Source organism: Eriocheir sinensis, chromosome 31 (assembly GCF_024679095.1).
Source record: "Eriocheir sinensis breed Jianghai 21 chromosome 31, ASM2467909v1, whole genome shotgun sequence".
In the NCBI taxonomy this organism is placed as follows: domain Eukaryota; kingdom Metazoa; phylum Arthropoda; class Malacostraca; order Decapoda; family Varunidae; genus Eriocheir; species Eriocheir sinensis.
This window is the reverse complement of record NC_066539.1, coordinates 4,338,796-4,353,801: the sequence shown is the minus strand read 5'-3', so window position 1 is coordinate 4,353,801 and position 15,006 is coordinate 4,338,796. Positions and strand designations below refer to the sequence as shown.

At 41.4% G+C, this 15,006-nt stretch overlaps 1 protein-coding gene across 11 annotated transcripts in view; it reads right to left on the bottom strand.

The window, feature by feature from the left end:
* LOC127005820 (cytosolic carboxypeptidase 1-like) overlaps positions 1-15,006 on the bottom strand; it is an 86,454-nt gene that overhangs the window by 28,807 nt on the left and 42,641 nt on the right. For 10 of the 11 annotated variants that reach the window (XR_007758937.1, XM_050874970.1, XM_050874964.1 and 7 more), the window contains 12 exons: positions 14,681-14,763; positions 12,985-13,057; positions 12,498-12,650; positions 10,750-10,881; positions 9,623-9,754; positions 8,144-8,224; positions 5,432-5,575; positions 4,842-5,057; positions 4,252-4,509; positions 3,564-3,732; positions 1,285-1,440; positions 343-451 (listed from right to left, as the gene is read on the bottom strand). Coding sequence is in view for 10 of the 11 variants with exons in the window: in XM_050874970.1 (XP_050730927.1) it covers positions 343-451; positions 1,285-1,440; positions 3,564-3,732; positions 4,252-4,509; positions 4,842-5,057; positions 5,432-5,575; positions 8,144-8,224; positions 9,623-9,754; positions 10,750-10,881; positions 12,498-12,650; positions 12,985-13,057; positions 14,681-14,763 (1,706 nt within the window). In the remaining variant the exon portion in view is untranslated. The remainder of the gene's footprint in view (positions 1-342; positions 452-1,284; positions 1,441-3,563; positions 3,733-4,251; positions 4,510-4,841; positions 5,058-5,431; positions 5,576-8,143; positions 8,225-9,622; positions 9,755-10,749; positions 10,882-12,497; positions 12,651-12,984; positions 13,058-14,680; positions 14,764-15,006) is intronic. The other variant, XM_050874971.1, reaches the window with a different exon arrangement.

Genomic DNA, 15,006 nt, shown 5'->3' with positions numbered 1-15,006 from the left:
GTTTCTTAATGGTCCCTCTAAGCGAGAAAAATGAGAAAAAATCATCACTCACACAAACCATTTCATAATATATATCAAAGCAGTTGTGATCAGTTTATGTATCATCTATTTTGGGGGGGTTAAATCATGGCACAAATTTGGCCCATTGCTGCTATACGGTAAAGCCACAAATTTGGCCCATTGCTGCTACCGGGTTAACTTACTACACCTGTAAGGCTCAGTCAACAGGAAGGTTGGAGCCAGTGGTGGTGAACTTGATGAAAAAAGAATACCATGAGAAAATCTATGGAAAAATGGGTCGGAGTCAAAATGATACCTTTCAGTTTAGCATTATGAGGTTACCTGGATGGCCCGACGAAGATTTCCACTCTCAAACCGGGACTCAAAGTTGAGGTGGTTCACAGCCATGTCTTTCTTACCCACACGTTTCTCATCCAAGTTGCTGAGCGGTCTATAAAAATTAGTACAATCTTACCATATTGCCAAAACATACATATTTTTTTTTCTAAATATTAAATGAGACACTGTAAGGCTTTTCTTCAATACTTCTCTTAAGCATCTCACTTGTCTTTGTTGGAACTACATATTACAGAGTTTTTTATTTTTAGTTTTTAGACTGTCTCCTCATACTGTAAAAACTAATAGAGAATGTAAAAGAGACTGAGATGACAAAGTGGGTTGACATGATTATGGAAGATATGGTTTTATCAAGAGTAAGGGTTCTGTAACATAGGAGGATGGCTACTCATTTACATAAAAAGATGAAAAGCAGAAATTAGATCCATGTCAATGCAATGGTGTTTCCAGCTGGTGAGAAAAATGCAGGGTATGACACTAAGAGGCAGGAAGTAAGCATCATGGATTTGAGAAGAGACAGAGGTTGAAGATCTTTGAATGATGATTAACCCGGTAGCAGCGATGAGACAAATTTGTGCCATGATATAAACCCCAAAAAATAGATGATACATAATCTGATCACAAATGCTTTGATATTCATTATGAAATGGTTTGTGTGAGTGATGATTTTTTCTCATTTTTCTCGCTAGGAGGGACCATTAAGAAACATGATCCCCGCTGCTACCGGGTTAAGAAGAGGAAATGGTCTTGGGAGTGCCATATCACCTTAGGAATTGTATAAGTCAGGGCAAACAGAGAACAAGGTGGAGAGATGAAAGAGTACACTAACATCAGACTGAGAGAGACAGAAAATGTTAGGAGTGACCTTTGCCCTGCAGTGGCATAAGAATGGCTGCTGTTGATAAGATGATGAGGGTATAGGCCTACCTGAGGGTAGTGGTGGTGGTGGTGGTGGTGGAGGGGGTGATGAGGGGATGTGAGAGGGAGTGTTCAGACTCCAGCAGGTAGTCAAGATCATATACCACACGCTCCATGTACACCTCAGGGTGGAGGACGCGCTCCACTGTTGCAATGGCCTTGTTCCTGCGGGGTGAAGGGAGACACAAGAGAATTAGTGAAGGGAACACTAGTCCTGAATTCAACGTACATTGAGACATCCCAAGGGACAGAGGTTATATATAATAATATCTTTTAAGTAAGAGTATCCATCAAGCAGAATGATTTTTAAATGATTTGATAGTTTACTTTTCTTTTAAGACCATCATCCACAGAACATATTTGATTAGTTTCTTCTATACCAAACTAAAGAAGACATGGAGGAAATCTTTGTTTGAGGAGGAAGCAGTTAATAGAGTTGAAGGGTGGTCATGAAATGCATAACTTCATCACAAAAATGAGAAAACTGATAAAAATGAATGATGATGATGTGGCCTCTTAAAACTCAGATGCTTGTTTCACACATTTTTTTTTTTTTACAACAAGGGAAGCAGCTCAAGGGCAAGAAACAAAATAGTAACAAATAGGCGTGCTAGATGCTGCTTCTACAAAAGAAAACAGAACAAGAGGCCAAAGGAGAGGTCAGTTTCAGGTGGAGAGGTGTCTTAGTACTCTCCCCTTGAAAGAGTTCAAGTCATACGCAGGAGGAAATACAGACGAAGGAAGGCTAATCCAGAGTTTACCAGAAGAAGGAACAAAAAAATGCATAAGAGATTTGGAGAATAGGGATGTGCAAAAGTGGAAAGTCATGTGCAGCAAGGCTTCAGGAGGGGGAGGCATGCAGTTATCAAGTTCAGAAGAGAAGTCAGCATGAAAATGTCGATAGAAGATAGAAATAAATGCAACACTGAAGTGGAATTTAAGAGGTAGTAAAAGGAAAGGAGTTGATGAGACAAAGGGTCTTTGAGTCCACTCTGTCAAAGAGAACTGTGTGTACATGGCATAGCAATCTCCATCAAACCAATGAGTGGTGTTCTCTTCACAGCTCCAGCAACTTATGTTTTCTCCATCTAATATACTGTATTTCCCATCATATAAGACGCACCTATAATTTGGCAAGATATATTTAGAAAAAAATTAAAAACTCCACATTTTTCCTGAACTTAATGTGTATGCGGTATTACATTTGGCCAATTTACTCACAATTATGACTATGATACTGCATGTTGCTTTGTGCCCTTCTCTGTGTTCAAAGTGTTCCACTGTTGGTTGAAGAATTACAGTACTCTTACCCCAAGCATCTGTGACTTTGAAAAGGTAAACAGAAGGGTTGGTTGGTAGACTCACTCACTGCGCAGTGTGCAGGCGGTAACTTTCACCGAGCTACTGAGGGAACTAATCACACAAGTTTGCTACGTTCGATGGGCATTCTTGGTCTTGATCTTGACCTTCAGGGACCGTATACCTACTTTCAAGTAGAAATAGATGTTGATTAATTTCTCTCAATCATATTATGTTTTGATATAGTTATTTTTACAATGAGAAACAAAAATGCATTTACAATAAACACTTTAGTCATCCACGGATATTCATTCTTTCGACATTGTATCACAGAAAACGTCATCTGACCGGGTCATTGAACAGCAGAAATACCTCCAGACTAATCCGTCCAGGTTCGCCCCACAATCGCCAAACAGTCACATCAGGCAGCACCCTGCTCCACCAATATTGTTCCCATATAGCCACTTTAACCATCACCACCAAGGTATCCAGCACACTGGTGCCTGGTGTGCCGCGGCGGTGCTGTGTGTTGTTTCGTGTTCATGCTGTGCCTCGGCTCCCACGTGTCCTGTAAGGTCATGTCCTCCTCCTCTCTTCTGCTTATTCACACTTTCCTTTTCTGTTGCATCACACTATTCATTATTTAAATCAATCAAAATCTGTACCTTCGGCATATACTGCACAGGGGTAACTTTTTGGCATTTTCAGAGTGAAAAAAGTGCGCGTTACACGCAGCAAAATACGTTATATTTAATTCTGGGGACATCTGGGAACTATTGTGTCAAATGAAGGTGTTTTGGGTGTTGGTTTCATACCAGTAACAATAACCTAGGCGTACCAAAACCTAATGATCGGCGTATAAGACGCAGGGGGATTTTTCGAATCTTCTTTTTTGAAAAAAAAAGTGTGTTTTATATGGCGGGAAATACGGTATACCTATTTCAGAATCCCTCTTATCCCTATCTGACAAAAAATTCCCAAGAGCTGACCTGCAGACTTTGCGGTCTTTTTCATAGAGCTCCTCCAGGTGGGGGGGTCCTTGCGCCCCCACCAGGTCCGGGTAGGCCGCCTTCACAAAGCTGATCAGGCTCCTGGTGGTGTCTGAGGCCAACAGGTAGTGCTCAGTGCCAGACTCACTCATACCCTCCTTGAAGCTGCCTGTGTGAAGGGTTGGAACATGTTTTATTCAGTGTATATGTGTGGCGCATCAGATTATTGTTTAGTTTAAGTTTTCTTACGATAATGTTTATTTCCTCTCAGAATCTAATAATGAATAGAAAAATCATTGCTTCTTTAAATTCTGAAAAGTTTTTGGCTGTGGTATCCTCAAGTTCAAGTCCAGGAAAACAAGCTCTCTTTCCTTAGTATTAGGCAACTATTTCCTACTTTTAAAATTTAATATCCTGTTAAAGAAAGAAGAGAGGGTAGGTATGAATAATGAGCTGAATTCTATATGCTGTTTGATTCTTGTAGTAAAAAATTAAATGAATATATTAGAATTCATAATAATTCACAATACCTTTATGGAAAGCCCTACTACTGTTGAACACCTGCACTAGACTCCACCAGCTGTTTCTTCTCTACAGTGATGAAGTAGTGAAACTCAGTATGCAAAGACTTATCAAAGATTCAACATGGGCTAAACTTCATAAAAATAACAGAGCCACCATATCTCACCTTCCCTTGAAGATAACACAGAATCTGCAAATTTTGTGCCATTTTGGACTTGAAAGTCATCCAGTTCAGGAAACAAGTGAGCAAGTTTCTGTAACTCGTCTATCCTCGGCAGGGTAGGGCAGTACTCCTGGGTAATGTTGAGTCCTTTGAAGTCTTTCTGCAGCTCCATCTCTTCCTCTTCAGCCTCAACATCATATTCAGCCTCATCCTCCGAGGTGTCCACATCCATCCCCATCCCTGACGAGTCCATTTGTACATCTACAAAGTGAAAGAGTTTTTAGAAAAAAAATCCTAAACACACATCTCCAACCATCTGTGCATAGACATGAACACTTTATAAAGGAATGCCTATTATAAATCTAGTACACTGGCTTACTATTAGACCAAATTGTATCATGGCAGCATATCCATCTTCCACATTCAATAAATATACAAGTTTAAAAAAACTGACATCTTATACAAAGCTCATATCACTGATACACCTCCAAATTAAAGTTGACTGATCTCCAATACAGAAAACTACCCGTTAAATTAACTAATTGCAGGAGCACCAAGTCAGATAGAGCACATGATGAGGAGTGCATATGTACCTGAGGGAGCTGGTGATGCATCCCTGTTTGGCACCTGGAAAGTGAAGGCACCCCGGACAGAGGCCACCGGCAGCTCTCCTTTGGTGACACACTTGAGGAACACATTGGTGGCATTAGCAAGGTTGCTGTCATACTTCTTGTCAGCTGGACACATCTGGATGAAGCGCTGGACTATCTCAACACCGTTCAGGGATATCACAGCCTTGCGCCCATGCTCTGAGGATGCGAGAGTGAAGAGGTTTGCGTGTATCTTTTATAATGATAAAAGCACACAATACAGGGGGAAAAAAAAATGGAGTTTATGGAGAATGAGAATGAATGCCTGCAATGACAACCAAAGTAAAACAATGACAAACCAGGAATTGTAAAAGTCAAGGCAGAGAGGGAACCAGGTGGAGAGATGAAATTAGACCTTCCCCAGAGCAAGATGAAGAATATTGGGAAAGGTCTTTGTCCTACAGTGGACTAAAAATGTCTGCTGCTATTGATGATGATAATAATGTAAATAAATACTGACTCAAGGTTGGCTCATGAAGGCCTGGAGGGAGGGAGGGAGGGAGGGAGGGAAGGAGGGAGGGGAAGGAGCTCACTTGAATCACAGACGTGGGAGAGAGTGCTGAGGATGCCACGGATAAGCTTGACTTGGTGGCGGCGCTCCACCTTCTCCCAGCCGTCAAGGGTGGCCAGGACACGCTGCAGGCCAGACTCACGCACCAGCCGGATCACGTTGCTCTCTGTGGGAGTAAGGTGGGCAGCATGGATCAGCAGGCAGACAAGTTATTAGTGAGTGAGAGAAGGCTGTGGCTGCAAGGATAATTAAGACCTGTATCCGTATTTCTTACTATAGTTTTGTGGCATCAGAAATAATGCATTGTGTTACATTTCAGAGCCATGTAGTAGTATATTTATGTATACACTGGAGCATGGGGAAGAGTTTTGTGTCTCTCATGATAGTTTGTCTTTTGTATAGTTTTGTGGGACATACTTATGTTTTGGTACTATCAAGCATCTATACATATTCTGTTCCTGTGGAATTAGACTGGGAAGATAGCAGAACATCTTAACCCTTTCATGCACCAAAAATTTAATAAGTTTCTCTTTCCACTGTGACATCCATCTGGGACTCCCTAGGGGGCCTCGCGGAATGGCCTGACCGTGCAGCGAAATTTTTTTATCATGTTATCGATTTCACCCACGGGCATTCTTTTTCCTGCCATTATTATATATTGTTGGTTTTGGAAGAGATTATTCTGCCTTATGAAAAAAAAAAAATATCAAGAAATGCAAATAAACAGTGAAGTTTACCGACTCTGAGAAAAAACAATTTAAAGGGACAACAGTCACACTCACAGGCTGCCTGCTGAGAGGCAACTAAACCACGGGCAATTATCACTTCAAATCCAATGGCACGAGAGAGTTGACAATTAGTTTATTTTATAGGTCTAGCTTGGATCTTTGATGCAAAAAATTTTGACGCGATTCTGAAAGATACTTTATTTTAGGCGAATTTTCAAAAGTTTTTGACGCGATTCGAGTCAAAAGCTCATGTAGACGATTCTGTTTTGACGTGCATCGCGTCGTGGTGCGTGAAAGGGTTAAGGTGTTGCATAATTGATGTTTGTGGTAGTTAAAACCTTTCCTTTATGTATACATACACACACAAAACTTAACACACATTGAAAACTGACCAATGTGTGTCTTAAAAAAATAAAAAATAAAAAGTCATCTTATCACTGAATAAAGTACAAAATAATGTAGAAAAGTAGAAATGCCATTGCCCTTAGTAGTGATGATATCAAAACAGATAACATGTAGCACTTAAGAATAAAAGGGATTTTTCTGGCATATGTTAAAACTGTATCAGATTTAATGTTGGTTGGTGACACACACACACACACACACACACACACACACACAAGCATTCATTCTAACATATATTTAGTAAGTAAAAGAAAACATTCATGCACTTTATGATCTAGTTTAAGCAATAAATCAATCAAGTATTTTATCTATACCAAAGAAATAGATAGTCTATGAATTAATACACAACATGACTAACAGTAAATCTTTAACTAATACAGCAATTATTATCAGGACATAAGCTTCAGAGAGTCCTTAACTATTAGCGCATTCATTCATTCCTCTTGAATTTCATCTGAGTTTCACTTACAAAAAACATTCCTCACGTCTTGCCAAACAGGCTCCTCATACTCACCATAATCAACACTGTTTTAATGTTGCAAGCATGAGGAAGCGTTGGTATGACATGACAGCGAGGAAGTGTTGGTATGACATGACTGCCTGGTAGTGACATATTACTTATGAATAGTTAAGTGAGAGTAGAAAAGAAGAACTGTAGATTTATAAAAAGTCAGCTTCCATACACACATACATACACACACTCACAGACACCCACAATGTTAACCTGACTCAAATATCTCAAACACATGCACAGTGTGTTTTCCTTCTCATGCCTTCACTTGCATATACACACACATCAGTCACAGAATGATTCCCTTGTATATTACAGCACACAAGAAATGGTTGATATGTTATGTATTATATGTATGTTACAACACACAAACGGTATATCACTGATGTCTTAGGTCCTTCAGGGGGTATGTACTTCCTGTTTCCTTTGGGATCTTTGTGAAAAATGTTGCTATGAGATACTCAGGTGGTGCAGCACACAATATTTAGGGACGGTTTGGGTCAAGTGTATGGGGTCTTGGGGTAAAATGTAATCAAAACATGTGTAAACAAAACATACAACAGAAAGGACAGTAAGAAGTGCTCATCAGGAAAAGAACTTGATCACTTACCACTTTGTAGGAAGAGTAACATTCAGACACTACAGAAGAGGAAGTTCCTTGTGATCAAAAGGTTTGTTATTTAGGTGGCAGAACTGTTATCACTGCTGTAGCATTAATCACTTGGCAGGTTATTCTCAAGACTAATTAGTGCAGCTAATTAGATGAAAAACTACTGAAATACCTTTCTTTTTTTTTCTACATTTGTGTCTCCTCACTAAACCTTCACAATGGCAGCAACACATCAAACAGATAGCAAGTCAGTGCAAGATCCAAATAAAAGAAAAAAGAAACAATAGATTTGCTAAAGCCACTTGAGTCAGAACTTGAGAAAAATATTTTATGAAGATTGAAATACAGGTTGGTGCATACACTCTACATGACCACCCCGCCTGAGGAGAAGGCTGGCCAGACTGACTCTGGGCCGCATGCACTAGACTGCCACACGATGCACAGTACACCACCGTCACCACCACCACCACGATGCCTTACCAAAGAAACAGTTAAGGACCGCCTGGAGCTTACAGTGGCCATTAGCCCGGACAATGGCTGCCAGGCGGGGACTCACATAATCTACAGAGAAAAGTTGTGCTTGCTAGTGATGGTTGTAAAAAAAAAGTGGAGGTAACATGGATGCTTTCAAATGCTGGAAAGAAAATAAACAGGTGCCAACTTGCAGAAAGCAAAACAGGTCTAGGTGTTTCAAGGGGGAGGCCAAGTACAGTCTACCACTTGAGACATCAAGAAAAGCTCAACACCATCTACCACATGATGTGTGGGTGTGAACCAAGCAGGGAGGGAGAAGCAGTAGAAATTTCCACAGGACTGGTAATTCAGTGAAATGATTTTAACAATGCAGGAAGCAAATGCATACTGAAGCTTTTGGATGTATAATAAATGATAAGTAAGTTAAACCACTTTGTAAATATTTCAAAATATGGGTCTGCATTAGATTTATGGAATGATTTGTCCTTGTGTTTGTTCACTACAAAGTTACATTACAGCTCTGTGAATGTATGGTAAGGTCCTTATTTTTAACCCTGAGTTTAAGAGAATATTCCTGGGAAATGCCTGTGTGTCATTATTTGCTGAAACCTCTTGTGTACTAGCACAATGATGCTTGAAATATGCTGATACCATTATGCAAACCAAGCAGTGAAAATGAGTACAAACAATAGCCTTAAAGCCTTCATATATACAAAAAAGGAAAATATCTGATTTTGGTATTCAAGCTCTTCTGCCGTGGCCATCCCTTGGTGGGAGCTCCTAGGAGCAGGCGTCGATGAAATGATGATGATTCAAGGTGCTCCTGATCATCATCATCATCATTTTGTTTAATGTCCGTTTTCACTCTTCCTGAGCGGTTGGACACTTTATGGCTCTCCTCCATTCTACTCTGTCTTCTGCCTGATGTTCATCCAATCCCATCAATGCCAAGTCTTCCTGTATACACCTTCTCCACGTTTTCCTAGGTCTACCAACTGGTCTCCTTCCTTCTACCTCCAATCTCTCCACAGCTCCCAGCATTGTATACTCCCCTGCTCTCTGTACATGTCCAAGGTGCTCCTGATCTCAGAAGAAATGGATTCTGAAAATTAATGACATCAATTGAGGGCTGGTGACGACTGAGTCTGTAGAACAAGTGCTTCAGGACCACCAGAGAGAGCAGTGCTGTAGGGGTGAAGGAACCTTTGTATAGCAATGTCAAGGCCCAGAAACATCCTTGTTATCTCAGGCCCGGCACATTTCCTCATTTCCTCAGCATCCCAAGACACTCAACAGATGCATCAATAAACAGTTCTCAAGTCACACATATCTCATCACATTTCTACGTTCTGCCTCTGTTGACCCACTTGGAAATCCTTTCTTCTGCTGCTGATTTAACTAAGAGTGTATTTAGGAACAAGGGGGGAAAAACCAGGGAAGGGATGATGGACAAGACAACAGGAGCTAACTGTGATAATGGCTTACTGGCTTTTGTAAGAAGTGCCAAGACCTCCATGATGAACTTGATCTTGGCCCAGTGAGTCTTGGGCACTGAACTGAGGATGGTCGCCAAGGTAGCCACACACCCCTCCTTGCCCAGCATCATCTGGTTGGTGGCTGCCACAAAGAGATGAGGAAGTGGGGTAAGTTTTCTTCCTCCTACCCCTTCCTTCTCCTCCTCCTCCTCTGTTTCCTCCTCCTCCTCCTTCTCCTCCTCCTCCTCCAACTAAGATTCATCATTATCATTAAGATATGACTTCCCATGTAAACTGCAGACAACATTTAGAGAGTACTTTACATGAGGAAACGATGTAAAATGCACTAGACAAGAAAAAAAATGCATAGTATCCTCTTCCTTATCATCATCAAAAGACCACTTTCCGTACAGGCACCAGGGGAACATTGACAGAATGTGAAATGTGACTGGCATTATATTTCTAAGGTGATGATGATTAAGATACTAATACAAATGAGCTGTGTGAAGGAGAATTCTGACATCACCATTGAATGTATACTGCTGCCCTGCCAGGGTATTAATAGGTGTTTCCCAAGCGGTGGTAGACTTGGTACTCATTCTCTCTCAGGTTTTAAAGGGACATTTTTGTGCTTAACTTTGCATGCAGAGAGTGTGTGCTACAAGCTAGACTCAGCTAGCGTACTTACCACATATGTTTGACTTTGATCTGTATTAAAAAAATTCTAACAATTAAATATCAAACAAAAGACCAGTAGGACTGCACATTAGTACATCTGAACTATGAAGAATCTGGAAATCAATCATCATTATCAAACAAGGTACAATAGGTAGAGCTGGAAGAGTAGCTACATGTATTATGTTACAAACCTCCACACCCAAGACACACTGTTTCATCTAGTTAGAATTGTACCCCTGAAATGCTTACTTAATAAAAGATATTGCAAATAAATATAAGAATGTAAATGGTAGAGAAAACTTTATGTGACTGAGAGAAAAACTGAGTTTTCAGAGTATACTTAATGACTAAACCTTGCACTGCAGTTACTCAGAAACTAGAAGGTCTTGGCAAAGTTCATGAGAAGGTTGAATAAACTTTAGGAGAATCAAATGGGAAAACAATGTGTAGGAAGCTTACAGTTTTTGGCAAGGTATTTGGCGACCATGAGGAGGGGCAGGAGAGGGATGCTGTTCTTGCTGTGGGCCTGTAACAGCTGGTGGGTGAGCTTGACGCCGCCCACCAGACGAGCCTTTATTGCTAGCTTGGGCTCTGGTGAGGCACACAAATACAAACACATAAATGGAAGCAGAGAATCTGTATACAGAAAACACAGTATGGATGTGAAGGACAGGGGTGAAGAATGTAGGGTGAAGGAATGTGTGAGGCAGAGTTCATTAAGATGGTATGGACATTTTAAGATAATGCAGAATGGTGATAGTGTGAAGAGGATTTATGAAACAGGAGGGCAGAGGGTGGCAGGGAGACCATCAGTGAGGTGGATCATGAGAACTGATGAATACTCAAAGGAGAGAGACAGTGAGGGGTAAATGTTGCATCAGTGGAGTGCATGCATGGGGAGAACTGGAGCCTTCTGCCTTGGTCACCCAGCCAAGGGAAGTATATGGAGGGAACAGAGCATTAGAATCATAGATAGAAATAAATATTTTTTTCATTATACTTTCTGTGAGCCTGCAGCAGCTAGTGGGTGGGCATGACGCCACCCACCAGCTGTCTGGGTCTTCACTGCCAGCTTGGGCTCTGGGCAGGACACACACACATACACAAACAAACAAATTAATGGTGGCAGGAAAGAGGATAGCCTTGTTACACTATTACACAAGTCAGTGATTGGCTATGTCGATGGGCTTCAAGTTCACTGCTCTGGCATCTTGGTTAATTTTAGTGTACATGCAGAAACATATGCACTTTCACATATACATATTCACACACACACACACACACACACACACACACACACACACACACACACACACACACACACACACACAGACACACAGACACTTAAGCTATGGCTGGCACAGATTGAGATAATTTTCTTGTTTCCTTACAGTAAAGGAGACAGCTCAAGGGCAAAATAAAGAATGAACAAAAAAAGTCCAGTGGCTGCTACTGAATGTTTTTTTCATACAAGTAAATTTTACTTCTTCACCACATTATTGAATATATTAGTCTTAACGACAGTAAGTGTGAATATTTATTATTAGGAAAAAGTATGTACAAAAGCCTCATATTTCTACACCACTGCAGGACTGAAACACCAATATCAGAAACACACACACACACAAAAAAAAAAAAAAAATAAATAAATAAATAAATAAATAAATAAATAAATTAAAAAAAAAAATCTCAGGGAATGAGTTTTGGCTTTGATGCCCAAAACAATTTATATGTCAGCTTAACTTTATTAACCTTTATATTAGGCAAAATGAGCATTGGATAATATGACAGGCAGGACAAATTTAACTCTACTATTCTAGAGCAAAAGCCTTTGGCCCATGTAGCGTGGTTCACAGTTTTCACCACTCCATGGAAAATTCTTTTTTGTGAGAAAGTGAGTCTGAATATTTGGAAATGGAACTGAATCTGACTTTCACCAGATTTTCCTAATGTTAATGTACACTCATTTAGAAAACCAGAGAAAAATTAAATACAATAACCAAATAATTCATGAGCATTTCAATATGATGGCAAGAGCAAAGTAGCCTTCAGTTATATAAAGAATCCATCTGTGCTGTTTGTAAGATGCTAACTTTACTAAGAACATCAGAGAAGCAGAGAACCTCAACAGTCCCTGGATGATAGAGTGGTTCTGACAACAAAACAGGACTAATGAAATATCTGTGAGCCAGTGAGTACAAACCCACCTTTGGAGGCCAGCTTGGCCAAGACCTGGTAGGCGGGGTGAATGCACACATCAATGGCCCCCAGACCATCGGTGGACAGTGCCTTGAGGGTGCGGAAGATGACCTCAGCAGTGTTGAGGGCCAGGCACTTTTGTAGCACGCCTTGACGCTGTTCTGGGGGAGGCAGGGAGAGCAGGGGGTCTTGATACAGTTGTTTTACTTTGTGACTCAGTGGTGAAAAATACTTTTATTAGTACTTTAACTTTACATTCTAATACAAATAATTTAATTCTCCCTAAAACATGCAAATCCTTGAAAGATCTCATTTAAACAAGTAGAGTATTCTATAATTTTTCACTCAACAATACAAATACTATCATTTTCACCCTTGGAAATACAAATAATATAATTCTCTTAAAAAGAAGGTTTAGGATATACATAATCTTAAAGTATGAAAACACAAAGGCCTATCAGCCATTTTTAATTGGCCAATGAAGGGAATCCAGACCTTTGTGGCTGGGAGAGAGGAGGTCGTGGAGGAGAGCACAGACGCCAGCAACCAGCATGGGGTCACGGCACAGCTGGGGGGGAGAAAGGCACTGCTGAGGGGAGGCAAGGCACTGCAGAGGGAAGGAGAGGCAAGGCACTGCTTAGGGGAAGAGAGAAATTGCAGAGGGGAGGAAAGAAACTGCAGAGGGGAGGAGAGAGAAGATGCACTGCTTAGGGTAGGAAAGTCACTGCTTAGGAGAGGAAAGGCACTGCTTGAGGGAGGAAAGGGACTGTTGAGGGGAGGAGAAATGAGTGGCACTGCTTGGGGGAGGAAAGGGACTGTTGAGGGGAGGAGAAATGAGTGGCACTGCTTGGGGGAGGAAAGGCACTGTTGAGGGGAGGAGAAATGAGTGGCACTGCTTGGGGGAGGAACGTGAGTGTTGAGGGGAGGAGAAATGAGTGGCACTGCTTGGGGGAGGAAAGGGACTGTTGAGGGGAGGAGAAATGAGTGGCACTGCTTGGGGGAGGAAAGGGACTGTTGAGGGGAGGAGAAATGAGTGGCACTGCTTGAGGGAGGAAAGGCACTGTTGAGGGGAGGAGAAATGAGTGGCACTGCTTGGGGGAGGAAAGGCACTGCTGAGGGGAGGAGAGATGAGTGGCACTGCTTGGAGGGAGGAAAGGCACTGCTGAGGGGAGGAGAGATGAGTGGCACTGCTTGGAGGGAGGAAAGGCACTGCTGAGGGGAGGAGAGATGAGTGGCACTGCTTGGGGGGAGGAAAGGCACTGCTGAGGGGAGGAGAGATGAGTGGCACTGCTTAGGAGTGGAAAGGCACTGTTGAGGGGAGGAGAGATGAGTGGCACTGCTTGGGGGGAGGAAAGGCACTGCTGAGGGGAGGAGAGATGAGTGACAATGATTAGGAAAGGAAAGGCACTGATGAGGGGAGGAGATATGAGTGGCACTGCTTGGGGAGAGGAAAGGCACTGCAGAGGGGTGGGAAGACACTAAAATTGGGGTACATGGGATGGCATGATGGCAGAGAACACTGGGAGAGGCTTTCGTTCTGGTGGCCTAGCAATAGCAAAAGATGGTAATGATGATGATGATGACAAGATGTTTCCAAGAAGGGTTGAAAATGCTGCAAAAATTGGAGTGTAACCTAAACACACCTAAGCCTGAGAATCTAGAATAAAAGGAATAAAGTGGAAGATAGATAATTACAATAAAAAAGACCAAACAAACTGTGAGGATCAAGCAACACAAAATCTGAGAAAATAAAGTGTCAGTCAGTTAGATTTGAATTATTATGTCTAATGACTGTTTACTCTTGTGTCAGCTATCTGGAAACCATTAATTAACGTCACACTCTAGTATGACTCAATAACACTAATAAAGTAAACTGCAGCAGCCTTAAAAACAACTAACAACTCCATTTCTCGAGTTATAACAAAAGACAATTTAAGGGTTCTTAGCTTTAAATCTCGAAGCTTAAGAAATAAGGTCGATGAATTGCAGTGACTAACTAAAACAGACGACTTTGATGTAATTGCCGTAACTGAAACATTTATTTACATTAAGAGGAGAGAAGCTTTTGCAGAAACAGCACGATTTAATCTCTGGCATAGTAACTTGAAGGCAATGTTACAAATCAAATCAGTTCCGAATGGCTTAAGCAGTTTCCTTGAGTCAGCGCTTGATGCAACACTACAATGCTCACCTCCATGATCTTGACCAGCTGCTCCACGCCCTGGTGCTGGGACGCTGACACCATGGACAGCACCTCCTGGCGGCTCTCGGCATCTGTGGAGGGAAGAAAGTCTGGGTGAATAAAACCTTTCTCTACACTGGTTCCTCAGACTTACTGGATTGATTTACCTATATGAGGGAGAGGTAAATGTAACAAACCTTGAAGATTAGGGAAGAAAGTTTCAGGTATAATAATAATCTCTTATGGTCGTCTTTCAAGCTCTCTCTTTCTTAACCCGGTAGCAGCGATGGGCCAAATTTGTGGCTTTACCGTGTAGTAGCGACGGGCCAAATTTG